Source organism: Doryrhamphus excisus, chromosome 16 (assembly GCF_030265055.1).
Source record: "Doryrhamphus excisus isolate RoL2022-K1 chromosome 16, RoL_Dexc_1.0, whole genome shotgun sequence".
NCBI lineage: Eukaryota > Metazoa > Chordata > Actinopteri > Syngnathiformes > Syngnathidae > Doryrhamphus > Doryrhamphus excisus.
Window position 1 is genome coordinate 10,255,791 of NC_080481.1, and position 25,926 is coordinate 10,281,716.

Genomic DNA, 25,926 nt, shown 5'->3' on the forward strand with positions numbered 1-25,926 from the left:
TTGCTGAAGCTACCTGATAGAGTACGACATCTCCGGTGGCAGGAAACATTAAGATAAGAGCACTTTTGACAGGAACATTTATCATGCAGGAGTGCAATCACACGTAGTTTCTATTATTCTTCTCACACGCTAGTATACATGGGTACACTTGGAATCAAGCAGTATTTTCCATGCTGTTTTTCCTTTTGCTTTCATTGTCTTCCCTCAGGTAGGCCACCTTCATTGAATCATGCATGACTACTGACACAGAACTAATTTTTTCTGGCTAGCAGAGCAGGCAGCAGTGAAATGATGTAAAAAGCTTGTGCGTCTTTATTTTTAGGGGAAGTATCTCGACTTTTAAAAGAGGAAAGAGATTTAGAGAGCGCATGTTGTTCCCTAATGTAAACTGGTTTAAATAAATGATGTCCCCTCTTAAAGGACCTGCGCTGTTAACCCTAACCACTCTTTTTTCCAGTTGAAAAAAAAATATGCTTAAATGGAGCAGATATGCGTCCCGTGTCATTTGTACAGCAGAATAAATGAATAGATTGAGCAGCGTAGTCATTTGGGTGGTTCAAAGGTTCTGTGTCCTCGGACTGGAACACTGTTAGAAGATACTTTCCCTTATCATTCCAATTCTTGGGTGTATTTTTTTTTTTGTTCTAGGTTTGGCAGATAATCATTGTGATAATTATTGTGAGCCAGGAGGGTGTATGGGAGGAAATCACATGTTAATTGTTCTCCCCCCTCTCCCAAGACCACCCGTCTTCTTTTCACAGCAAACTGCCTTAATTACTCATTCTTTTGGCAGGAGAAAACGTGCAAATAAAAAAAAAACACTTGGAAACCTGAGTGATGGCTTGATGCACATTGCGCTTCTGTCATATGTTGCTCTGGTTCTCAGGGGGAACAAGAAGACTGCCATTTTGTTTTCTTTTCAATGTTTTGTTTCATATTACTCTTTTGAACGCATATTGTTTTGAGAAGCTAAACTCTTTGCTTAAGTGGCCTCAGCAACTAACCCGACCTATGTTCCTCATCACATAAATCTGACCAGAACTGGGCTCACAGTGGTGGGTAAGTTGCCGTTGATGGGCAACACTGGTGGTGGGGATGTCATACCAGGACAAGTAGTTCTGCATTTAGTGCAAAGTAAATGCACTAAATGTAAAATAATGTAAAAAAAACAGCTGTCAATATCATTACATGGTTATGAGCCCATAACCAGAACTACGATGTGGCCCATAGGGAAAACCAGTTTCATTAATCCAGTAATTTTTATATAGAGAATTTACACCAATATATTTCCATAACAACAGTTATATTTTTGCCTTTAATATGTAATTATTCTTGTAAGCCAATAACAACAGCATGTGTTAATTTATTTACTCTAAAACGAAGACTGCGAAACAATAATACACAGTACTTCCGGTCTGTACCGGAAATACATTTATGTATTGTGTTTCGACAAACTAATGAAAAGTATTGTCCATAGAAAGACATACAGTTATACAGATATACAGTTCATAAATGTAACAATTTATCGATAACAAAATCTAAAGTTTTTAAATAGTTAAGTTTTTTTTTTCACCAACGTCCCAAACGTAGGTGACTGATTTGCGCAATCCAAAACAACTGACGTAATAACGTCACCTCATGGTCAGTACAGTAACGTGACGTTTCGAGTCTGACACACACGACGTCACACGGCATGATAAGGATGACCGCTTCATCCATGACACAAGAAACGACATAAATAGAAGCAGACGTCTCTCTGCGCTCCTCGCGTTCGCTAATACGTGACCGCTTCCGGTGACAACACTCCCCAATTACGTCACGCTCCCTCACGCAACCAGAGGCAGTCGCGGCACGTTTTTTGACGTTCCGCGTGTATGAAGGAGCCAAGTTCCCCTCTGACACAGGATGGCTCTTTTGCGATTTCTCAGTAAGTGCACGTCCTTGTTCGAACGTCCCCTATGAGAAAGTAAATTACTCAGTTACAAAGTAAGTCTGTTCACCTTGCAAAGACTCCCTCCTCCACGGAATACCCGTCTGCTCTCATACAAAGTAAGTATGTCAACCTTTGTGCTTGCAGCAATGCTTTCTGATAGTGGCCACGGTGTATTGTGCATAATAAAACATGAGGATAATAAGCACAATATTGTCACATAAAACGAAAAACTACATTTCACTTATAATTACAGGAGTGGTTGGATCAATCCAAACAGCAATAATAGCGACACAAATTTGGTATACATTTTTTTTTTTATCAAACTTTGTTTTTAATTTTGCCTACAATCTTAACCTGTGCTTTATTCTGATTAGTCATTATAAAGGTATTCATGTGATTATGGTTTGGTATTTGGTATGTGTCTGAATTACTACTAAAATTACTTTCTATCGAGCCACTAGTCATTATAAAGGTATTCATGTGATTATGGTTTGGTATTTGGTATGTGTCTGAATTACTACTAAAATTACTTTCTATCGAGCCAATATTAACATTTTCAGTAATCTGTAAGTATACTAAAGTATAAATTTTATGATTTTTGTAACGGTAGTTACTGGTAATACTTTTATTTTATGCATGCTGTTAATTTTATCAACATTTCAGATTTTTTTATGTTATGCCTTTTTGGGCTATATATTTGTTAGTATTTCTACAATGTTCCAGGGGCATAATAAATTAAATAAAAAAGCTGTAAATAAGTCCCTTGCTGTAGCTTCATTGTTACTGTGACAGCATGTGCATGGATGTCAACCCCGCAAAAGTCATGTGGTATGGCGGTGTATTATAAACATTTAAATAAATAAAAAAATAATAGGACTTGCATGAAGTTTCAGAATTATCAGTTTTGCCCCAGCACTTCTTAAAATTGTGACGTTTACAGGTCTGAGATTACTCTGCGACTTCCCCTTTTAGGTCTCATCTTTCTCAGCTTCATAGAAAATGGTGAGCTGATCCCAAGCATTTTAAATGCCGCATGACGTGCCTGTCTGAATATGAAGGACTGTGATTGACCCCTACCCTCCATCCCACCCCAACAGCGTGAGTGTATTTCCGTGCACGTGGGTCAGGCCGGTGTCCAGATTGGCAATGCCTGCTGGGAACTTTACTGCCTGGAACATGGGATTCAGCCTGATGGCCAGATGCCCAGCGACAAGACCATCGGTGGTGGTGATGACTCCTTCAACACATTCTTCAGTGAGACAGGAGCCGGAAAACATGTGCCCAGGGCTGTGTTTGTGGACTTGGAGCCCACTGTAATTGGTAAATATCCATCAGTGATCTCACCAAGTACGGACTCTAGTGTTCCAGACTAATGTAAGCATGCAATCTCCGTAGATGAGGTCCGCACTGGAACCTACCGTCAGCTGTTCCACCCCGAGCAGCTGATAACTGGCAAGGAGGACGCTGCTAACAACTACGCCCGTGGACACTACACCATCGGCAAGGAGATCATCGACCTAGTCCTGGACAGGATCCGCAAACTGGTGAGAAGCCTCAAACTGAGGTGTGAATAATTCCAAGCTTTAATTTGAACCTGTTTCCTCTCCGTCGCCAGGCTGACCAGTGCACCGGCCTGCAGGGCTTCCTGGTGTTCCATAGTTTCGGGGGTGGAACCGGGTCTGGATTCACCTCCCTCTTGATGGAACGTCTGTCTGTCGACTATGGCAAGAAGTCCAAGCTGGAATTTGCCGTTTACCCATCTCCCCAGGTGTCTACCGCTGTGGTGGAGCCCTATAACTCCATCCTGACCACACACACCACCCTGGAGCACTCCGACTGTGCCTTCATGGTGGATAATGAAGCCATCTACGATATCTGCCGCAGGAACCTCGACATCGACCGTCCTACATACACTAATCTAAACAGACTCATAGGTCAGATTGTGTCCTCCATTACTGCTTCCCTTCGTTTTGATGGCGCTCTAAACGTTGATCTGTCAGAGTTCCAGACCAACTTGGTGCCATATCCTCGCATCCACTTCCCCCTCGCCACCTACGCTCCCATCATCTCTGCTGAGAAGGCTTACCACGAGCAGTTAACTGTTGCTGAAATCACAAACGCCTGTTTCGAGCCAGCCAATCAGATGGTGAAATGTGACCCTCGTCATGGAAAGTACATGGCGTGCTGCCTTTTGTACCGTGGTGACGTGGTGCCCAAAGATGTCAATGCTGCTATCGGCACCATCAAAAACAAGCGCACCATTCAGTTTGTGGACTGGTGTCCTACTGGTTTCAAGGTGGGCATCAACTACCAGCCACCCACCGTGGTTCCTGGGGGGGATCTCGCTAAGGTCCAGAGGGCCGTGTGCATGCTGAGCAACACCACTGCAGTGGCAGAAGCCTGGGCCAGACTTGACCACAAGTTTGACCTCATGTATGCCAAGCGGGCATTTGTTCATTGGTATGTGGGTGAAGGCATGGAAGAGGGGGAGTTCTCCGAGGCTAGGGAGGACATGGCAGCTCTGGAGAAGGATTATGAAGAGGTCGGTGCGGATTCCATTGATGACCAGGGAGAGGAAGGAGAGGAATATTAAAGAGTCATCTGTATGTAAAAAATTGACTGTTCAATTATTATGGATGAAACAAGTGTTCTGTTTAATTTTAAACGTGATACTAAATTTTTGCATTGCAGTGGATCGTACAATGCAGCTGTGTTGCTGTGAGGTGAATGTAATGTGCAAATCAAAATAAAGTTCAAAGTCATTCAATTGCATTTTTTGTTACTTTGTATAGTTTTCTTAAAAGTGAACTGGTTGAGTTGGACAATCTCACCACACAATCATTGCATATTTAATTTAGGACCCAAAAAGCCTGAGGCACTTTGAATTCAGGGGAATAAAAATTCCAAGTTATCTGCTCTGCTTTCCGGCCAAAGACATTGGAGCTGTCTGGGTGTATGTTTATCGTTGCTCCATTTATAACAGTTTACCAAATAACATGCAGCGTGGTGTAAATAATGTATTGCAAAGGATATGCTTTGTTCAGCTTTCAAATTCTATACCTACAACCTCTGTTGCAAGTAGTGTAGGCAGTGCACAGAAAGCAGTGAAATACACTAAAATCCAACTGGAGTTGAAAATTCAACACTAGTTAGACTTGCTTTAAGACGTGAAAAGTGCTATTCGGTGTTTGTCGTTCCTCTACATTCTTTTTTACCTCTCATAAAATGTGTTTATTGCTGCTCTGCTGGTGCCTGGGAAAAGCGCACAGGAAAGAATGCATGTATTTATTTTTGAATACACAATAAATTATGGCAACAATAAAATGAATATTTGTTGCAGGGAGTCTTAGGTCCACATTCCCAGAAGTCAATGATTGTGGTGGTAGATATGGTCCATTCAGATATTCTCTGCCCACAAACTGAACTGCAGTGTAAATAAATAAGCGTGTGTTGAGCTACAGATTCGCTTTCTCATTTTATGCATGGATTGCATCATGGAAACATCTGCTGCTGTGATTTAGTCGCCCACCCGATCCCACCGGCCGCTGCATGCTGCGCATCTGCAGATCCATCAAGCAACAATGAAGTGACAGATCATTTCAGCAGGCAGCACTTTCCTGTAGAGTCTCTCGTCAGCAGGAGCAACTGTCTCACGTTGTGCTTGTATGCTGAACTCTGCTGGAAGTCCCACTTCTGCACTTTGAGGAAGGAGCCCGGTAAACAACAGTGGCAAATGCCCCAAAATGAGAGCATATCAATGTGGAAAACAGCAATAGGGTTGTCATTCATGAACATAATATGATCCTTTTGCAAATGAAAGCAAAGTGTTCACTCGCCATGTTGCCACCGGGCCAACAAGAGCATCATAAAAGGCAGTTGGTATGTTCTAATACACAATGCCAGCAACAAAAGACCGGTGCCAGTTTGCTTGCTCAAAATTGGCCACGAGGATGTTTCACATGTACTTTAAATGCCCATTAAATCAATCTAGCAGCAGAATAACATGTTTCTGCCAGCACTTTGTTTGTTGTCCTCCTTGGGAGTACCAAGCACCCCCGGCTAACTGGGAGATCTGGGAGAAGTTCAATAAATAAAGTCAAGCCACTGCTGGGATCCAATAAACACTGCAACTGCTACCCCCAAAAATCCCAACTGGAACAGTACACACCTCGGTTTTCAGTGAAGATAATAGGGACAGCACAGTTCACTGTCATCAGAAAACAGAAGATATGGCCGTAATGTCAGTGAACTGGACAAAGGTGGCTCCAAACCTCTGCCACCTTTCACTGAGAGAAAAGAAGCATGGAGACAGTGCAATTGTGACATTCAATTCCTTTGAAATGTAAGCCAAGAGAACCCAACCTTTGCAGAATAATTAGACGGTGTCCAAAGAAATCCCTTCCAAAGCTTTTCCAAACCTACAATAACAGAAGTTGTAAAAATGACAACAATATATGTTTACTGTAAACCTATAGCAGCGCTGTGCCAAAGTCTTCCACTATTTACAACAAAAGATATTGGTCGAGTGTCATATTTGTCCAGCCTTTTGTTGGTTATTTCCTAGTTCATGGAGGATGACAAAAGGATGGGAGGATGGCTCATTTTGGGAAAAAATTCCATCCCCGCATCTGCACCTTCATCCAGAACAAAAGATTTGCTCTCACCAGACTTCATTAGTCCAAGTGCCACATCCAGGGCCGCCTCGAAGCTGAATTTTATTTGGTTGCCGCCACAAATTATGTGCTCCATACTAATAAAAATATACATCCATCCATTCTCTATACCGCTCATCCTACTAGGGTCAGTGGGGTATGCTGGAGCCTATCCCAGTTGACTTCAGGCGAGAGGCGGGGTACACTCTGGACTGGTCGCCTGCCAATCGCAGTAATACTATATACAGTGGTGAAAGACGTGTTTTATTAGTCAATGACATGTCTAAATCTTTGGGACTCCACAAATGGCGAAAATATGCAACAGTGGTGAACCTTCCCAGGAGGGGCTGGCAAAATGACCCCAAGAGCACAGCGACGACTCAAAACCAGGCCTCACTGGCCTGAGTTAAGGTCAGTGTTGACGCCACCATGGCCGAGTTCCAAGACAAAAATCACTACTAAACAAGAATTTTGCCAGAAAACATCTTGATGATCTCCAAGACCTTTGGGAAAATACTCCATGTTCTGACAAGGTAAAAATTCAACTTTTTGGAAAGAGTACCAACAGTAAAATAGTAGTGCGGTGGTCTGGGGCTGTTTTGTTGCTTCAGGACCTGAAAGACTTGATGTGGTAAATGGAACCATAAATTCTGATGTCTACCACAAATCCTGAAGGAGACTGTCTGGCCATCTGTTTGTGACCTCAAGCTGAAACAAACTTGGGTTCTGCAGCAGAACATTGATCCAAAACGAAAAAAGGAAGTCCAACTCCGAATGTCAGAAGAAAACAGAATGAAGACTTTGGAGTGGCCTAGTCAAAGTCCTTACTTGAATCTGACTGACTGTGTGGCATGCCCTTAAATAGGTGTCTCATGCAGGAAAACCCTCCAATGTCGAATGACTGTTTCACTACGTCAAAGCTACTGCTGCGGTATTAAGGGCATCTCACCAACAAAGCTAGTGGTCGCCAAACACTTTTGTACATATTTCTTACAGGTGGCTTTCTAAGCGTACGGAGGCCAGAGGTCAATTTGTGCACCCAGCGTGGGACTCTGAGGACACAAAATGCTGTCACATCGACTGTGAGGTTGAAGTTTTATTAGGGGGGAAAATGCTGAGCGTGAGAATGATAGTGTGGTTAGGAAATCAATATTTCATCTCACAGGGTTTTCACCTGAAGGCCTGCACAGTAAATACCACTGATGGGTACGTTAGTGGCTCACACACAGAGACGCACAATTGAATTTTGTAAAAAAAAGAATGGAGCGCGTGTGTGGTCACACAGCATAGATAGTCTGACGATAGGTGACAGATCTATATTAGATGTGTGTGCTCATTTATCTAATGTGCCTCTGTGTGTTTTCCCCGATGGCTTCCCAAGAACTACAATTCATTCATGTTCCCTCATACTCCAAAACAAATCATCCACACCTGGCAATGCTGTGTTGCTGTTTTAGACCACAGAACGCTGTGTAGTGTTTTTGGAATCTGGGTTTGTAAACATACAACTTATTTTGGGGCCGAGGGAGTCACTAAACATGTCATCCAAGCCACAGCTTAGCAAACAGACCATTAGCTAAGCTTTTTGCACATGCGGCAGGAGCCAGTAGGTCAGGCAGCACTCAAAGCCTTTGGAGCAGACTTGCATCCAAGCAGCAAATCTCTGTTGGCGCTCAGGAAACAGACCGTGGCGGGAGCTGGGGGGGAAGCAAAATTGAGCCTGTGACACCAAAAGCTGCTAGTCAGAAGAATGACGTGTCAAATCCGAGTAGTGACTACAGGTTTGCACTGTCAGCTTCATTTAACAAATTCCCTTAATTAATTGCCTTTTCTTCTGTCTGACTGATCATTCCAAAGATGGGATCCAACAAAGTCAGTATTTGCCACTTTGAGAGTCTTTATGCAATTAACAGAGACTACTACAAGCTGTTGTGCAGCCTTTCGTGAAAAAACATATCACAATCTGTATCTAAGATTAAAACTGTGCTATGGACGTTAATCTTAATCCCCCCCACACACACATGCATAAATAATGCACACATACATACAGCCCGACGGCACAAATCTCACTTAGGCAGCTCTACAGCATAGACTTTAATTGAAAGCATCACACGTGTCTTGAATGTGACTCACACTGCAGTCACTGTCGCTGGAAGCATTCCGTCAGAATCATTTCTAGGATCAGAAGGAAATACGACTCCACACTGGAGATCACCTAGATTGTCACCTTTTGTGCAACTCAGAGTCTCATTTTCAGCATTCACGGGTAAGATAAGAAGCAGGGCAGATGTGCCACATGAATCTCCAAAGACGTAGAACCAGCCCTGACACGCGTGCCACACAGCTTGCTTGCCCTGGTTTCCTGACCTTCCTGCAACCCGCCGCACCAGTCTGTCCCTCAACCAATGTCACCTCCGCCCTCCAGCGTGTGCATTTACCATTAAGGGTGCTGCTTCGCAAGATGGTGCCTCCTGTCGTCACAAGGCTGCACAGATTAGTCGATAGTGAAATTGAGTGTCAGGGTTAAACCAAGTTGTCTGGGTGACGGCTGCCTGAGGCTGCAGAGATGAAACTCCCTTAGTAACACTAGCCATTATCTCCCAATATAACCTAAAAAGTGCTAAAGGCAGGGTGGGATTTGATGCACACACTCTCATCTGAAGTTGTGCCTTGTTAAAGAAATGCCAATGAGCAGCATGTGACATCTTGACGGGAGGTGGTGTTGCAGGGAAGCAAGCACTCAAGGTTCCCCTGCAGCTATCCTTTCACACCTCATGCTAAATTACCATGCCTGTCAACCCTCCCGTTTTCTCTGGGAAACTCGCCTATTTTGCCCTTTTTCCAGTCACCCTCCCGTTTAAATAGTTTCCCCAATCGACTGGATTGCATACACTACATGTTGGCAGCTCAGGGAGACTTTGAACATCTGCGACTTCTGACCTTGCAAATGCTTCATATTGTCTTTAAATCCATTGGAGTGTAACAGCCAGGGGTCCTGAAACCTTTCAGTTCATAGTACAGCAGAACCGCGGTTCTTGTCATTAATTTGTTCCTAAAGGTGTGACTGTTTTTGTACAAAAAAATGAGGCAATTTTCCCCATAGGAAATCATGTAATCATTAATCTGTTCCAGTCACACAAAAATATTAACAACAAATATATTTTATAGAGAATAACGGTTTCACATGTAGAAAACAATGTAATATACTGTATTTATATTGGGCTTGTTTTCAGCTATTTCATGTCTTTATTCAACACACCATGCACACTGACAATATTTAGAACTCATCGTTTCAACAACATGTAGCCTACATAGTGTTGTGCTGTAAATTGGTTTAGTTCCTACGTTCCATGAAGGCACCGCCACAGGGGAATGGCCGCAGCCTTTTTGTCTGTGTCATGATTCCATAGCCCTCTCAGTTCACCTGAAAATATTTTTAGTACATTTATTTTAATTTTGAATATGTATTAGTCAAAATTCAACATTAAAACTAACATTTTTTGATAAAAAAAATATTTTTGTTAGTATAAAAATTTTGACCCTCATACGCCGGGTGTGAAAAGATGTTTACCCCCTACCTGATTTCTTATGTTTTTGCTTGATTGCTACGTTTAAATGTTTGAGATCATCAAGAAAATGTAAATATTAGTCATCGACAACACAACTGAAAACAGAATGAAGTTTTTAAATGAAGAAAAAAAATTACTGGCACTCACAACATCCTTTGACCCAATGGCAGGCTATTTAGCCGTTATTTAGCCAGGTAGTTGCCAAAGTGAAGGGCCCTTAGTTTGGACACTTGATTTCATGGATACAGCACAGTGCAAATGGATTAGTTTGTTATGTGTAATACTGTACAAAAACAGAGTCAAAAACAGGCAAACTTTTGGTAGAAATTTTCATCAAACACCAAATCATACAGAAATGTGTACAAAAACGTCTCAAAGTCTTGACTGTATATGTAACATGCTACTGCACAGGAGGAGTCAAGGTCTAAATTAAAGAGCTGAGATAGACAGTTGCTATCTAAATCTGAGTTTGCAGGCATAATTGCCCTCAATGATGAAATCGGACTGAGCTTTATCAACTAATGGGAGATACCCCTCCGACATATGCCTTGGAGGAAGGGATTCCAACTCAAATACTATTAAAGATGAGTAGATAGTGGGTAGGCAGCATGGTGGTTGAGTGGTACGCATGTAGGCCACACAGTCAGGAGAACAGGTTCGAATTTGATCTTGTGCTTCCTCAGTGTGCACCAGAAATTCATAAATTCATCAAAGTTTTAAAGATCATGTCACATTTCTTTGTTTGGTTTCTTTCATCAATGTTCTTCATAGACAATCTGCCTAAAAGGAGCAACGAATGCTCCATTGATGGTGAACAAGAGCATGGAATATCTACCAGTCGTCGGACTGAATGGGGTTACGAAAGAGCAGAAACCTGAATACATTTTTATTAGTCAAGGGTTTACACAGGATGACAAATGTGGTTTAATTTGCATTTAAACCCTTCCTGTAGAATGTGTTGTATCAGTTCTGTGCAGTGAGCGCTAAGAAGGCAGAGCATGGTAAATAGACGGGAATGGAGGTTGCGCTGGATTTAATTAGAAGTATGTTGCTTGGCAAGCAAAATGATTTTGAGCAAAAGAGAATTGTTGACAGAATGTGATTTTCTGCAGCTGTTGGAAGTACCGTCGAGGAAACAGCTCTCTGTGTGTTGCCTTAATCACTCGTCGGAGTATCATTTCATGTGGTGCTGCTGAATGTAAGGAAGCATGTGTACAAGCAATTTAAATGAGAGGAGTGAATGTATTTTTAGTTGCAGCACTACAGCAGGTCAGGAACGGGATTTCTAGCTTTGTAATTGGAAAGATCCTGTAGAACGCACATCAGTGTTTGCGTGCAGACTAATTAGTCAAAAACAAGCAGATCATAATCATTGTTTGATTCTATTGTTTTACATAAAAGCGTTCTCTTACATCATCGACAACGCTCACTGTTTCCATATGCCAGTGTGCCACTCACAATGCTGGAAAACAATATGCTGTCACTGTAACTGCTTCTTGCACTATAATATCCATTCCTAACGCAACAAAGCACCTGCAGGCATTTTCCCGTTAAACTTCTACTGACATGACAAGTGACATTTCTGCTTTCATCCTCTAGAACACTCACGTCAACTTCTTTCATATCTGACTATATGCATATCTTTCATTTCGATTATAGAAAAAAAAATAAAAAAACAGTGCTCCTACAAGAACCATTTTGTATTGTGAAATAGAAACATATAAAAGTCTCCCTTCTGTAAATACAGTACATATAACACAGTCTCCCGGATGGTCCTCGGTTTAAGGTGTTCCCTGGTTAGGTCCAGGGTCCCATATATTATGTAGAACATCATTTTGGTGCACAAACATTGGTAAATCTCGCTCTGTGACACCTTAAGAGTGCAGTGGGCATCAACTGGGCTTTTAGCGGAGTTGCTAGCGCTCTCAAATCTCATTCCATCGACCCTGGTTTGAGCCTGGGCGGAAAGCAGGGCTGGCTGAACCAGGCAGGTTACATTATATGTTCATTTAAGTATATTTTCGATGCAAGATCCAATTTATCGGTGCACTGGCACATGCAGCCCCCCCCCCGCCACAGTTTACACATTCTAAACCCCTGTTTACAACTATTTTACTCATTGGCAGCAACTGGTACACAATATTGTGTACTACTTCAGGGATATGGGTAAACAAGGCTATTCAGTAACACATGCACCAAGGACTGACATCACAGATGCTATATGTGGGGTAGATGTCATTTTGTTCTGCAGTACATCCTTGGTCATGTTTAATGTCTGAATGTTGACAAAAGAATCTGAAAAAGTAACACTGGTATATTGTGACAACTGGCGAGTCCAATGCATGTGTGCAATCTGGGAATTGGGCTTCAACCCCGACATCTCTTAATCTCCACATGAAATGCAAAATGAGGTTGGGGTGGGGTTTCAAAGCAAAACATCTTAAAATAGGCGCAAGTCCTCCTCTAGGAAAGGATTTTATTAAAGATGCACAAGTGAGATCAAAAAAAGCAGAAGGCTTGCAGTCTTATCTGACCGTGAGGGATGGAACAACGAACATTCTAGTGTGTTCACTCTCTGGAGGTGCCATCACTGGATACCATGATGGTGTTTCGAAATGGCTGCAGTCTTTAAACAGCTAAGTAGCCAGGTTCTGTCTGTCAAGCTCCATTTGATGTGAAAGTGTAAGTGAACACGGCCTGGTAACAGTCTGATGTGAAGACATACATCTTCTGGTTGCTCCACTGAAGGTCAACTCAAATGCAGGAGCTCACCTTTAATCTGAGCTTTGATTGAACCAAAGCCTAAAGGTCATTGTTCATCACCAGTTGAGAGTCTATACGGCTCTACTCTCCCCTGTGGTGCTTTGATTGGGCACATCACGGCTAAGACACCAATTAGGACATCCCATTGCACATTCGATGGTCTCTGTGGTCAGCTTCCACCCCAGCAGTGTTATGAGGAAAAAAGTCTGTTCCACTCCATCTCTGCCCGATGGCCATGAGGTTAAGATCAGTCAAACCTCTCCAGACTTGAGATCGCCAAATCCTTTATAGACATGAATGAGTCTTTTGCAGCCGACGCACTTCAAGCTTGCGAGGCAACACAACAATCCTGCTAAAAAGATGGGCCCAGAATCCTGTACTAAAGTAGACGGTATGTTTGCAGGAGGCAATGTCAAGCGGTTGCACGCAACTGACCTTTTGAAATACAACATAACACCATAAACAAGAGTAGGCCAGTGACAAAGGTTAAGCGTTATTTTGCTGCTGTTGTGGAGAGTACAAAACAGAAGTAGCTTTCATTCTGATAAAAACACTTAGACGAACACCTGCCTCCAAATTTTACTGCCGTTTACTGCATTTTTCACATGAATCTGTTTTTTGACCGGTGACTCCCACATAGAAAAATTCATGTTTGGCACCTATCACACTAAACACATTCGGAAGTACTGAAAATACTTTTGAGCATCAATACTTCTCCCTCTGTCTCTTTTGGCGTTTAATGGCTGTGCATGATTCCACTGCTTTACAAAGTCAGCAGGCTGAGCCTCTCCTGTCCTCATCATCATTGTCATCATTGTGTAGGACACCATGATACAAAAAATATAAACAATGCACAACGATTGTGGGAAATGAAGTGTTACAATGCGCCAGTGCACTCGACTGTGAAAGCTCTGATGACTCTTGAGTCTGTAAGCACCTTAAGAGTCTCGCTGGACGTTAAATTGACAGTTTTAGCTTGATGATGAGCACTCTCTACGTTGGTTCAAACCTGAACAGAACGTGGGGCTGGCTGGACCAGTCCGCATCAAGAATAAGTTCCATTCAAAACGATTTTCTATGCCGCTTGTCCTCACAAGGGTGGTAATCTGGAGCCTATTCCAGTTGACAGGTGGGGTACACTCTGGACTGGTTGAACCTCAGATCTCCTGACTGTGTGGCCAACATGCTAACCACTAGCCTACTGTGCGGCCATTCCATCCAGTTGTCATTTATTCATAATGTAAAAATAGTGACAACAACCGAGGTACCACAGTACACACATTTGTTTGCAACTATGGAGGGTCAAGGGAGATATTTGGAACAATTGAAAACAATTTGGGTAGGCTGGAAACCACACAGCTGTTTCAAGCTACTGCACATCAAGTTCATTTTTCAATTATTTAGCAAATCCTCTGGTTGCCTTTGTTGCTCTGAGTAGGCGTGTAATAGCAGCGGCGGTTGCAGTTTGATCCTTCTTGTCTTTCTGATCTTCTATTACAAGCTCCAAGGAGAGGCCGCATCACAAACGTAGGTCGTGTAAAGCTGACACTTGAATGAACTCAATTTAATAGCCCAAATAAAGACTCGCGACAAGTACCGCTGCTTCAACCAATCTGTCATTTTGTAGTCAATGCCAGTTTGGGCTGTCACATGACACAAAACCAAACCCTGGGAAGATGTCAGGGCTGCTCTGAGACAAAATGTTTTCAAATCTCTGGTTACAACCACTACATCCAACCACGACTATAAGACACAGTCAGACAAGTGTGCATGAATGTGTATGTTTGTCAAGGGAAAGAATGTTTATGCCTTAGTAGACAAGACACGACAAGATCTATGAGAATATGAGACATACAGCCTAGTAGCGCTAAGACAAATCAAATACAACCTCAAGATAGAGGCCTTGTTTATAAAAACTACAGGAGAGCTAAAAGGTCGAGTTTCACCTATCGCCTAACTTCCTGTTCCACACATACACGCACACACACGCACACTATGCCCGTTATCAAATGATAAGGAAGGCCTTTCAATGAAATCCCTCTGCCCTGCATCCTTATCCAACGCAAAGGGCAGAGGGAGACACACTGGAGACCCCCCAGTGTTGTTTGTGAACATAAACAGAATACGGGAAATCATATGAAGAGAATCATATGGAATCATACAGAGCCTATTAATGTAACAAAATTAGGGCTGTCAAATCAGTCAAAGTTTTAATCAGATTAATCAGTGTTTTCAAATCAATTAATCATGATTAATCCACATTTGCAACATTTTTTTACAGTATTTTATTAACAAGAAATTTAGAAATTTACAGTATTTTAGTAACAGGAAATTGAGATATATTAAAGTAAATAATGAAATTAATTAGCTGCGTTATTTTTGACAGCCCTAAACAAAATATATTAATAGTACACATGAAACCAAACTGCTTTTATAAATGCAATAAGATAACATTTTTCTAACAAAATTACATTCACTGAAGAGTATGAATTGAACTAAGTGTGAATATGAGCGTGAACGGCTGTCTGTCAATATGTGTCAGTGCTGTGATGTGTTCACTGACTGATTGGCGCTTCCGTTTGACCCTGAACAGGGTTTGGATGGAGAGGGTAAGATGAATTGGGATAATTAGGCTCGTCTTCCCTTGGTGCACCTGTGTTTTCAATCAGGAAAGGAAAAAGAAGGTTGGTAGGTTAGAGCTTCAACAAGCTGTGGTCTGTACTGAGCTTGTGCACTGCTCCACTGTCGAGGTTAACAGCAAAAAGTGTAATAAAATACTGACTATTATTACTAGATGCTGGCAGCTGTGTGAATTAATTATACAGACCGACTCCCATTGCATCGCTTCCTACCTTATGTGTATTATTGCATGGCTGTGGTTTTCATAAAATCCACAACTGGAAGCTACATGTCAAGTAAAGGGAAAATATGATTATATGATTGTTAATAATGCAATCTGCTTTAAAGTCGCCACTCTCTTCTGAGTTAAGTGGATTTTTCTCTTTAGCATCTGAATCCAAGCAAATGCCAAAGCAATTCAAGCCATTGTTTGCTGTTCTTTAGACTCACTGAGTTGGAGCTCCCTCTAGGGGTAAGAGTAAGCAAGCATAGGGTCAGTCACAGTCCTATCCAAAGCTGGTATACAGCTTTTAAATGACAAAACAGCTCCTCCCCTGCTTTTGAGATGATATTATTATTGATGTAAATCCTTTCAACAGCAAGTGTGAGGGGGGGCTAGTAACAGCCCCGTCGTGATGAATAAGAAGCCCTTTCAGTGGGCTCCAAGCAGCTCCATCTTGCTCACCCCCACCCCACCCCTTCCTCCTAGGCGCTGCCTCTGGTGCCTGCCACAGAGCAACCCAGCTTAATTGATGAATCTCTACAGCGCCTTTAATGATTACATCCAGGAATAAGAGTGAAATATAATCGTTTATATCCTGCCGAATTTATATGAATTCCATACTGGTTTTTGTTGCTATATAACAAGCAATTAGTACAAAAATGTCAGTACTACAGCAACAAAAGCAAAAAAAAAAAGTTTAACCGCAATAAAAGCAGCATTATGTGGTGCGCTCTTAGATTTGCAATTGATTAACTTCATGTTTGGTTTATCCATAAGACACTGTGTCTATTAGGCACTGCAGGAATTACCTGGACCAGAACTTCAACATTCACCCTGTTTATAGTATAGGTAGGTATAGTATAGTAAAGCCTTTCTTTAAAAAAAAAAATTGCTCACCGTTGGCTGTGCCCGGGGAAGGTTGAAAGGTTGTCATTGCAGACCAGAGAGAAATTCTGACCTGATCAGCTCCGTGGTCAGGTTTGTGTCAAACCTACATGCAGTCAATTATACATGGTATGAGAAGAGAAACAAACATTTTCTACATAGTGATTGACAAAAAAATATTGAGGCTCACTCAATATTGTGCTTACTTTTTGTCCGTGCCTCCTGGGAGAGAGGCAGGAAGTTGGGTGAAAGCAGCAGGAGATGTGACAGGAAGGATGTCTTTATTATAGTCAGCCGAACTACAAGACACACACACACACACACACACACATTGATTGATGCACCTGAGAGTCAGACCATATGTGACAGAACAGAGGAGGACGGATATCCACTCGGCCTTGCTTAGATGAAAGGACGTCTAAGAGCTGCTTTTGAACAGCAAAGATAAAACTACACGGTTTGCCTGAAAGCACTTTAAGGACTAAAGTGAATTAAAGCACAGCCAAGCCAAAGTTTTACTTTTAGCCTCCTTACATGTACTTATCTCCAGCAGCATTTCCGAGAAGAAGTCATTTGTCAGTCAACCCTGTTTCTGAAGCAGTAGAGTTCATTCCGGCATACCAAATTACCATTTGGTATGCATTTTCTAAGTCTTCCATTGTCAAGAGCTGGGTGCCTGTACTGCAGTAGCACTTTGAGGTAGCGTTTGGATACCAACAGCAGTCTCGCAGTTCCTAAAGGGTGCTGTTAACATACCTATCAACAGTTGCATCTGAAAGTGAGGGACACTTTCCAGTAAATAAGGATAAATCCCACTAGAATCCTCCCTGATGCAATAAAAAAAAATCTTGGGGTTGAGGTTAGGAGGATGCTAGTATTGCTGGGTTATATTAATAACATGGCCTAGAGGCCATTTTCACTGTTATGTTGCCACCAACTGCACAGATGTATAGAGCCAATAAAAAGTCAGATAGCTGAATTGTTTTTTTCCCCTTCAGGATGGACTATCTTAGGAACTCTGTATGCACTTTTTGAAATCCCCATCTGAATAAATGTCAAAGGAAAAAACTGCTACTGTCTCTCAAAATAGATAAAAGATCAAATCCAACCTGAATAGAAAGCTTCTAGAGAAAATGTCCAACCCCAACAGAGAGTGATGATACTATATAGGATGTGCATCAGTCTAAAATGAGAGCCGAAGGCTCTCTCTCTCTCTCACACACATGGAATTGAGCATATGAAGGACGTCTACATAAAGGAATCTACTTGAATATACCGTTATATGCTCGCATCGAAAGAGGGCGAAGGACATCATTTGACAGATCATGAGGAAAGCTACTAATGAAGCACATTGTATTCACTACAAGAAATCGTTTTATAAGTGCAAATATATAACACATTTGATTGATTTCACTTGATGCCTCGTTATGTCAACATTTTTATCCCCCCCATATGCCCATGGCGACTGCACCCAGAAAATATGTCATATGCAACCCAGCAATGACCAGACTGCCTTCTACTGTGGTGCAGCCGTGTTAGCTTACTGGTGTAACTATCAAAACGGGAGGGCGCCGGGAAAGAAGAGAAAAATACAGGACTTTGCCAGCAAAAAGAGGAGGGTTGGAAAATGGGTGATGGACAGAAAAATAAAATACGCCTTTTCTCAAAGAAAGCATCTCATTGTAATAAAAATAATGGAATTGTCCACGGCTGTGTTGCATTCGTTGGAAGGTTATCCAATCTCCTATGGCTATGATGTCACTTTATTTACATAAAAGACCATGTTGGTTCATGAGTGAAGTGAGCGAAGGTCCTATCTGTAATTACCCATTTAGGATGATGCTGGTCAAGGCAGCATGTTTGGACAAACATGTTGCCGTCATTAAGTCAAATTTGTCCCATGTCTTCAATCCTGTGATTGCTCCCTAATGCAAAAGAAAAGACAGCTTAGCAGCGACCTGTTAGAGATATTTAATTTCAATAGCTTCACTGGCCTTCGATAAAAGACAGAAACTGAATTACCTTCGGTTCGAGAGGCTGTGTGTGCAAAGTTTGTGACTCCATCCCATTTGTGCAGCCCTCAGCGGTTGAATAGCTACACATAGAGTACAATGATTATATAGCTAACAGAATCAAACAGCACATATTAAGTAAAGGTGAAAAATGAAAGGTTTACCGAGGAAGCGGACAGAGATGGAAGTCCACATCACTTTCAAGATATTTAGGGGTTGGCTTGTAGGCCTGGAGGCCAGGAGCAGGGTTCTAGAGCACATAATGAAAACATATGACAGAAAATATCTATACCAAAGTGGTATCTGCAATGTTAATAATCATCCATCAATGATTGCTAAACATGAAAAGGAGCCTTACAAAGATTCGCAGTGGGTGTGCTTGAATGGGTTTGAGGAGAGCACTCGGGAAAGTGAAGTTAAGATCGTTGGCATCTTGCTCTTCCTCTTCCCCTGTTGTGGGGGACTGAGAGCCATCCTCCTTGGGGTGAAAAAAAATGAAGACATAATTGGTAGATACAGCATATGTGTGAATGATACTGGTTCATCTTTATGAGTAGTTCCTTTACAGGATCTTCAGTGCGAAGTGGGTGGGCTAAGGTCGTGGGGATGAAGGAATTAAAGGCCTCCCAGGCTGACACAGGCTGGTATTCCATAATCTTGTAGTACAGAGGAACCTAACGAACAAATCAGCTTATCAAATAGATGAATAGCTGTTCAAGTGCATTAATTACTTGCTGTGTTGCTGAGGAGATGTGAGGACTGACATGAGCAGGTAGCTGCACCTACTTGAAGCTTGAAGGTCGGCACGTGCGTTGTCACTCTCACATCAACGGTATCCACAGGCACAGCAGCAAAGTCAAGAGTCTGCAAAAATCCAGAAGTGTGTAAATTGATGTAAAATACCTGTTATTATCGACGTAAAGGCAGACTTTATATTTTATGACTCCTGTATTGGTTGTGTGGGATGTGATGCAGGTGTGTCTGAAGACTAAACAGCGAGTTTCTGTTTTCAGTAACAGAATATACAAACCAGCGAATCAGCATCATCAGAGCAAAGCGGAAAGGAAGAAGGAAAGATTCTGTCTGTGGGGATCTTCATCACACACGCCTCCTCATCTTCTACTGAGACAAATGTGAAACGACAGAAGTTAACTTCTACGGTCGTCTGACCAAAGGGGTCACATTCGTATCATGAACCAATGCACACAGTGCCACAAATAGCTGTTATGTGCTTTGAGGGAGAACTCAAGGGTGATAAAAAAAGAAGACCTTTCTGTGTCGAGAGTGAAGTTGCTGCAGCATCTGGTAGCTTCGTCCACAGGGACAGGGTCCGCTTCATGCGACACTGCATCACAACCTGCGTGGGGAGCACAGAGCAGGTTTAAGGAGCCAACAGCTATTATGTTGATGCGTGGGAGGGTTCCTCAAGACTTCTCACATCTGTTTTTCATTGTTCTGAAATTAAGAAGGTAGAGCTATGAATCAATGAATCGATGATTGATCAAAAACTATTTTGGTATTCGATTCAACGTTTGTTGATGTAAAAATTAGGGCTGTAAAATGCTTACATGATTACAGATTAATCACAAGTTTTAACTTTAATGAATCATGATAAATAATCGGTAGTTACAACCCTATACAAATGCATTCAAGTGCTGTGCCCATACAATGCTCATTGTAAATCAGTAGGACTGTGTGTTACGAACATGACAGGTTTCCAAAGTGTAAGGTGAGGAAAAATCTATTAAACCTTGCACTCAGGCGCAAATACAGGAATGTATTTTCACTTTTAACATGGTGAAACAGGACATTTGTCTCTTCTTCACTGAATAATGCATGAGTCTTAATGACTACATGTAGTCATGTGCAGGAGGAGGGTTATCTCCAAAAGTGTAATATTTGGCACTGGGGTAGGCCTGTGCTCTGCAGAGTGCTATTCTCTTTATTATTACTTCAATTAAAATGCTCTGCATCCAAGAAACCTGCTCTACATTTAGCATGGTGCTCAACTAAATGCTCAGTGGCTTTGCAGGAGTCTAAATATGTGTTCATGTACCTGCAACCTCTGAGACTTATGTACGTTTGTGTGTGTCTACCTTGCGTGCTGCCTGCTGAAATAGTTTTAGGGCCCTCTGTTTAAGCTCCCACCGAAAGCTAGGGTGAAACTGGAAGGATGGGACTCCCATGGGGGTCTAGAGGAGGATCCAAAAATGCATATAAGTGTCACATGCTGATATGGCAACAGGATGATTTCCTCAGTTCAGTTGCTACAGTGTTTACCTGCCCAGCATCACATATTAATCGAACTGAGTAAAGTTTCGGTGGTCCACTCGTGAAGTCATTCTCCTGTCTTGCTTCTCCCTTCCTGACCTACAACACAGTCACAATATTTAAAATATTTCTCAACAATACTTTTTTCAACCAAAACAGTTCCAGGTGAATCTTACCTTGTACTGCTGTAATGCAAGCTCTCTTTCCTTCAGCACCTGGCACCTGGTTGCCTCTGTCACTGGGTCTTTACCCCGATGGACTTGTCTGGTGGAGATATTACAATGCATGACATGGACAAAAGTAAACCGTATATGATAGGCAATTTAAACAACAAAGAGAGGATTATGGTTGAACCTACACACGCAGGCGATTGGTTTGCTCTTCTTTAACATTTTGTTGAACCTTTTTCAGGAAGAGAGCCTCCTTCTTCTGTCTGTTCAGCACACCTTACAAGTGCAAGGCAAGTGACTTAGGCATTGTCAAACAGAGTTTCCACAACTTTACAGTAGTCACAACAGCACACAAACTTCATGCAAATGAACAAACCTTGACTCGGGTGTTCGGCACAAAGTTTGCTGATGTCCTTCTGCAGCATCTTTGCCACCCCTCCATGTGTGGAGGCATCCACCAGAGGTTTTGGTTTTGGCTGGAGGATCGTGAGAGAGAAGTAAATACAGACAATGCAATAGCATACTGTAAGGTAAATGAATCAAAGAAATCAGTGACAGCTGTATGTGAATGGAGCAATATGCACAGAGACCAGAACTCCAATAATAGTCAATCCTGTCATGCATTACCTTTGCTTTGATGTCATCCTTGGTGGTCTTTTGTTTGACAGGACTTTGTGTTTTAATCCGAGGAGACGCCTGAATAGCTGGCAAAGACCCTTTACTTTTAGCAGACGTGCTTTTATGATCCAGCTCCCTATTCCGCACAAGTGGAATAAAGATGAAAAATATTAACAAAAAATATATATATATATAAAAAATATATATATTAACAATATAAAAATATTGATAGCACTGTCCAGAGTAAGATTAACATCTGATACAGTGAGCTGGAGGTAGCTAAGCATTGATTAAAGTATGAATAATTGTCCAAACATATTTAGTATTTCTATTTCTTGGTTCATGTGCTGCACATCATTTGACTCCAACGACCACTAATAAATTATTAACATTCGGACTGAGATAACATCAAGGTAGGGTTGTGGATAGCGTGGTTGCATGTGATGCTTCCTCTTTCTCATGGGAACACACAAAAATATAAATATATCTATATCTATATATATATATATATATAATATATATCTGTCTCTGCAAGGTAATCTCAGTCCTGTTGCTGTGAATTTTTGGTGGCCCAAGTTAATTACACAGTAAATCTGGTAATACCTGAGATCGAGGAGAGGGGCAGAGCTTCCAGTGATGGTACAGAGATACGATTTTGTGTTGAACTGTGAGATAACCAGCCGGACAGTGACGTGACTAGTCTCATAGCGGCAGGGTCTGAAGGTAACGGTGATCTGCACCTGACCGTTGGCTGGGATCAAACCTGAAAATGAAAAATGTATTGTTAAAAACAATAATATGCAGAAGTACCTCACCACTTTATGTGTTGCTGTAATGTTCGGGGAGATACACAAACATTGGACTTAATCACCAAAACAAAAGCATTTTATTGCAGTTTAAAAACAATAAAAAGGCCACTCCACAGCATTCTTTCTACCTGTGAGTGGACAGATGGAGAAGGCCTCATGCGGCTTGATCAGGTGCACATGGAACTCCAAATCATTGGGAGATCTGCAGCTCAGTGGAATGACGTGGCTAACACTAGAGGAAGGGCCACACGCACAGAGTCAATTACTTCCCTGTATGGATGATGTGCACATTCAAAGAGAACACCAACACACACCTTTGTCCAAGTGGGGTAGCTGGTAAGTCAATGCGGGATGGGATGTGGACATGAGCGGTGGAGGGGTAAGCATGAACTGGAACTAAGAGGTTCTGATCCGCCTTAAAAAGTGCAGACGGAGAGCAGACATGGAGGGTGAGAGGGAGGTAAGATCATGAGATGTATTATCCTTGTTACTGTCATCGTGGTTGCATGCTCACCTCACAGTGAACCCGAATACAGTCAGACACACGAACCCACTCACGAGGACAGAATTTAACCTTCACTGTGTAGGCAAGGCCAGGAATGAGCCGAAACTTGACAGAAGTCAGATCAGACAAAACGTTGACAACAGAGTTGACTCTTAAAACTTCCTGAGCTCAGAAGAAGAGTACCTTTTTGGCGTAGGTTGTTCGGAAGTGCTTGGTTTGGGTGGGGATGATATGAATATTCAGCACTCTCGATGAGATGTTGATTAGTTTCTAAGGAGGAGGGAAATGCGATTAATTTACAATTCATCATATGCACTTGAGAGAAGCATTTAGATATTCCCCATGCTTACATCCACATTCATCAAGCATACATGATGAGGAATCCGTTCATCCATCCTTCATTCATATTTCTCTTTGAAACCAAACAAGAGGATTTTATAATTCCAAGAAATTGGAATAATTTACAGTCTAACACCAAATCAAAGTGGTATTTTTCTCACCACACTCTTCACATAGTCCTTTTCCAGCTTGAAGCCGGTGAAGTGAATTTCAGGAGGATCCACTTCGATCAGGCTGTTGCTCTTCTCTTTGAAAAAAAATTCTACAGTGGGAAGAATACATACATACTGATTCAGAATTATTTGTATCTTCGGCAGTTCTTGAATACAGAAGTTCATTTGGTTAGGAATAACTGGCTTCGACAGTCAATTCGGCCTCCAAACTTGCAGCAAGTTAATAAATGGAATGGAATATACCCCCCACCAGAAAGCATGATCATAGTGCTTACTGGATTCCAATAGATGGTTTGGGACACTACGTCTTCCTTCCTCCACCAGCTGGCTCAGAGGCAGAGGTGCTCCACTTCCGAGGGTGTCTGTGTGTATCAATGTGGTCGAGACGGCCATTCTCCAGGGGGTCAAGGGTCAGCCAAACGAGAAAAGTGGCTGGCAGCTGAAGGACAGCAAAGAGCACAGCGGTATGTTCATTTTAAACACCTGCTGCAAAGCACAAGTTAAAAATTGAATTAAGCAATCGGTACATTCATTATTAAGTCATTGAACGGCATACATTAGCAAAACCCATAGCTGTAGTATCATAATTTGACAAAAACACATAAATTCTGCCTATGGTAAACACTAGTAGTATTATCGCCAAAGCTAACAGCAAAAGCTTTCCTTATAACTTCTACCTGGCTCCACTGGCGCAGGTTTCCCATTTAGAAAAAAGAATTCAGTCCTGTGTGTGTTAAGTACACACAGAGTTTAGCTAATTTAATTCTTGAACAGAATTTGTATCTTATAATTTAACTTCTTTCGGCCATAAATTTATTATCCATAATCTCGAATTTCTAATCTGTCTTCCTGAAACAACGACATTCGTTTTATGCCTGTCGTAATATTTTTTTTTTTTTTTACCCATGTTGTCGACTTCACGGTAGCAACTCGAGACATATGCTTTTCTCACGATGTTTGATGAGCGTTGCACAGGGATTTTGACTCGCCCATTTGTTGATTTTAATCCTCCAAAAAAAAAAAGAAAATCTTTGTTTATGTGACCGGCATTTCCTTTGCCACCTTTTTTGTTCACTGGAGGACCCCACAAACAAATGTTGTTGTCATAGTGACAGCCGAGTGCTGAGGGGCGGAGTTTAAACTAGTTGTGGCCCAATGACCGATAACTGTAAAGTTCATATGATGCTTAAAATAAAACCGGAAGCTTACTATTCTATTTCAAAATAAAACACATGTAACGTGATGTTAGATCACGTGTTCTGTCGTAACAGGTACGTGAGAACATTAATTAATTTGTGAAACAGTACAAATTTTGTAGTTATCCATCTTACAAAATCATAGTGGACTGTATGTGCGTGTGATGCACAGGCGGTATTATTTTGAAAGTTGACACAACGGGTTTGCTAATCATAATTTATGATTAGCTTGATAGAATGATTAGCACCCAATTATGGCTGGGTACTTGGTTGTCTTTACCATTAGTTACAATATTCGGTTTTTGATGTTACATTGAATGTAAAGCTGGACTGGTTTGAGTGCTACTGATAGCACAGGCGACCAAAGTATTGCATGCTTGAATTTATTTAAAAACACGAAGAAAAAGTTGCATCTTGTCGTTTTTTCATGCGCAGGAAAAATCGTTATCAGGTCGCCATTCACACCATTCACCTTGTGAAAAAAGAATAAAAGTGCATGAGATATCTACAGTGATTGACGTCGCGCGTCATACAAGGTATGTCAGTCATTTAAACGTTTTATTATTCTGTATTATTTATTCAACATGGCTCAAACCACAGTCCCTCCCTCCACTGTGAAAAGATGCTGGAATGAAACTGAATGAATGAATCTGATGCAGTGTTTTACTGACATCTAGCGGTCATGAAATGTATAGCAAATTATTTGGTTTGAATTCAAAATATCTGTGTAAAGTGTAAAGACTATTTTACACTAATGAAGAACATGATTATGCACGGTAAGGGCATGTGGGATAACCTGAATTGTTGGCTTCCTGAGGTTGGGAATCTGTTTGTGACCTCAAACTAAAACCAACTTTGGTTCTGCAGTAAAACACACAAAGACGTCCACCTCTGAATGGCTAAAGAAAACTAAAATGGAGACTTTGGAGTGGCCTTGTGAAAGTCTTGACCTGAATCCTATTGAGATGCTGACCTTAAAAGCTGCTTCATGCTGGAAAAGCCGCCAATGTGGCTGAATTACAGCAATTCTGCAAAGATAAGTGGGACAAAATTTTTCCACAGCGTTGTAAGAGAATCATTGCAAGTTAACGCAAACACTTGATTACAGTTGTTGCTGCTAAGTGTGGCGCAAGCAGTTATTAGGTTTGGGGGGGGGGGGGCAATCACTTTTTGGCAGAGGGCCAGGTCG

At 41.7% G+C, this 25,926-nt stretch overlaps 2 protein-coding genes across 9 annotated transcripts in view; one reads left to right on the forward strand and one right to left on the reverse strand.

Annotated features, from left to right (window-relative positions):
* Positions 1-25,897, reverse strand: part of cfap221 (cilia and flagella associated protein 221) — a 62,671-nt gene extending 36,774 nt beyond the window's left edge. For 3 of the 8 annotated variants that reach the window (XM_058052347.1, XM_058052348.1, XM_058052349.1), the window contains exons 1-24: positions 24,219-24,413; positions 23,817-23,980; positions 23,530-23,630; positions 23,213-23,299; positions 23,039-23,134; positions 22,839-22,939; positions 22,653-22,756; positions 22,319-22,478; positions 21,725-21,851; positions 21,474-21,573; positions 21,286-21,373; positions 21,104-21,191; positions 20,937-21,026; positions 20,753-20,848; positions 19,926-20,013; positions 19,687-19,778; positions 19,443-19,520; positions 19,223-19,330; positions 19,015-19,134; positions 18,821-18,906; positions 18,667-18,739; positions 18,472-18,569; positions 16,851-16,943; positions 16,657-16,750 (exon numbers count right to left, since the gene is read on the reverse strand). In XM_058052347.1, the coding sequence (XP_057908330.1) occupies positions 16,690-16,750; positions 16,851-16,943; positions 18,472-18,569; positions 18,667-18,739; positions 18,821-18,906; positions 19,015-19,134; positions 19,223-19,330; positions 19,443-19,520; positions 19,687-19,778; positions 19,926-20,013; positions 20,753-20,848; positions 20,937-21,026; positions 21,104-21,191; positions 21,286-21,373; positions 21,474-21,573; positions 21,725-21,851; positions 22,319-22,478; positions 22,653-22,756; positions 22,839-22,939; positions 23,039-23,134; positions 23,213-23,299; positions 23,530-23,630; positions 23,817-23,934 (2,253 nt within the window). In that variant the 5' untranslated portion in view covers positions 23,935-23,980; positions 24,219-24,413 and the 3' untranslated portion in view covers positions 16,657-16,689. Of the gene's footprint in view, positions 1-15,162; positions 15,571-16,656; positions 16,751-16,850; positions 16,944-18,471; positions 18,570-18,666; positions 18,740-18,820; positions 18,907-19,014; positions 19,135-19,222; positions 19,331-19,442; positions 19,521-19,686; positions 19,779-19,925; positions 20,014-20,752; positions 20,849-20,936; positions 21,027-21,103; positions 21,192-21,285; positions 21,374-21,473; positions 21,574-21,724; positions 21,852-22,318; positions 22,479-22,652; positions 22,757-22,838; positions 22,940-23,038; positions 23,135-23,212; positions 23,300-23,529; positions 23,631-23,816; positions 23,981-24,097; positions 24,173-24,218; positions 24,414-24,444; positions 24,641-25,710 lie in introns of those variants that run through there. The other 5 variants (XM_058052345.1, XM_058052346.1, XM_058052344.1 and 2 more) reach the window with 5 other exon arrangements.
* tuba8l2 (tubulin, alpha 8 like 2) lies at positions 1,460-4,696 on the forward strand. The gene is made up of 5 exons (XM_058052362.1): positions 1,460-2,049; positions 2,874-2,935; positions 3,031-3,253; positions 3,329-3,477; positions 3,549-4,696. Exons 2-5 carry the CDS (start codon positions 2,933-2,935, stop codon positions 4,524-4,526), a joined length of 1,353 nt encoding a protein of 450 aa, XP_057908345.1. The 5' UTR covers positions 1,460-2,049; positions 2,874-2,932; the 3' UTR covers positions 4,527-4,696.
* Positions 25,898-25,926: the final 29 nt, after the last annotated feature.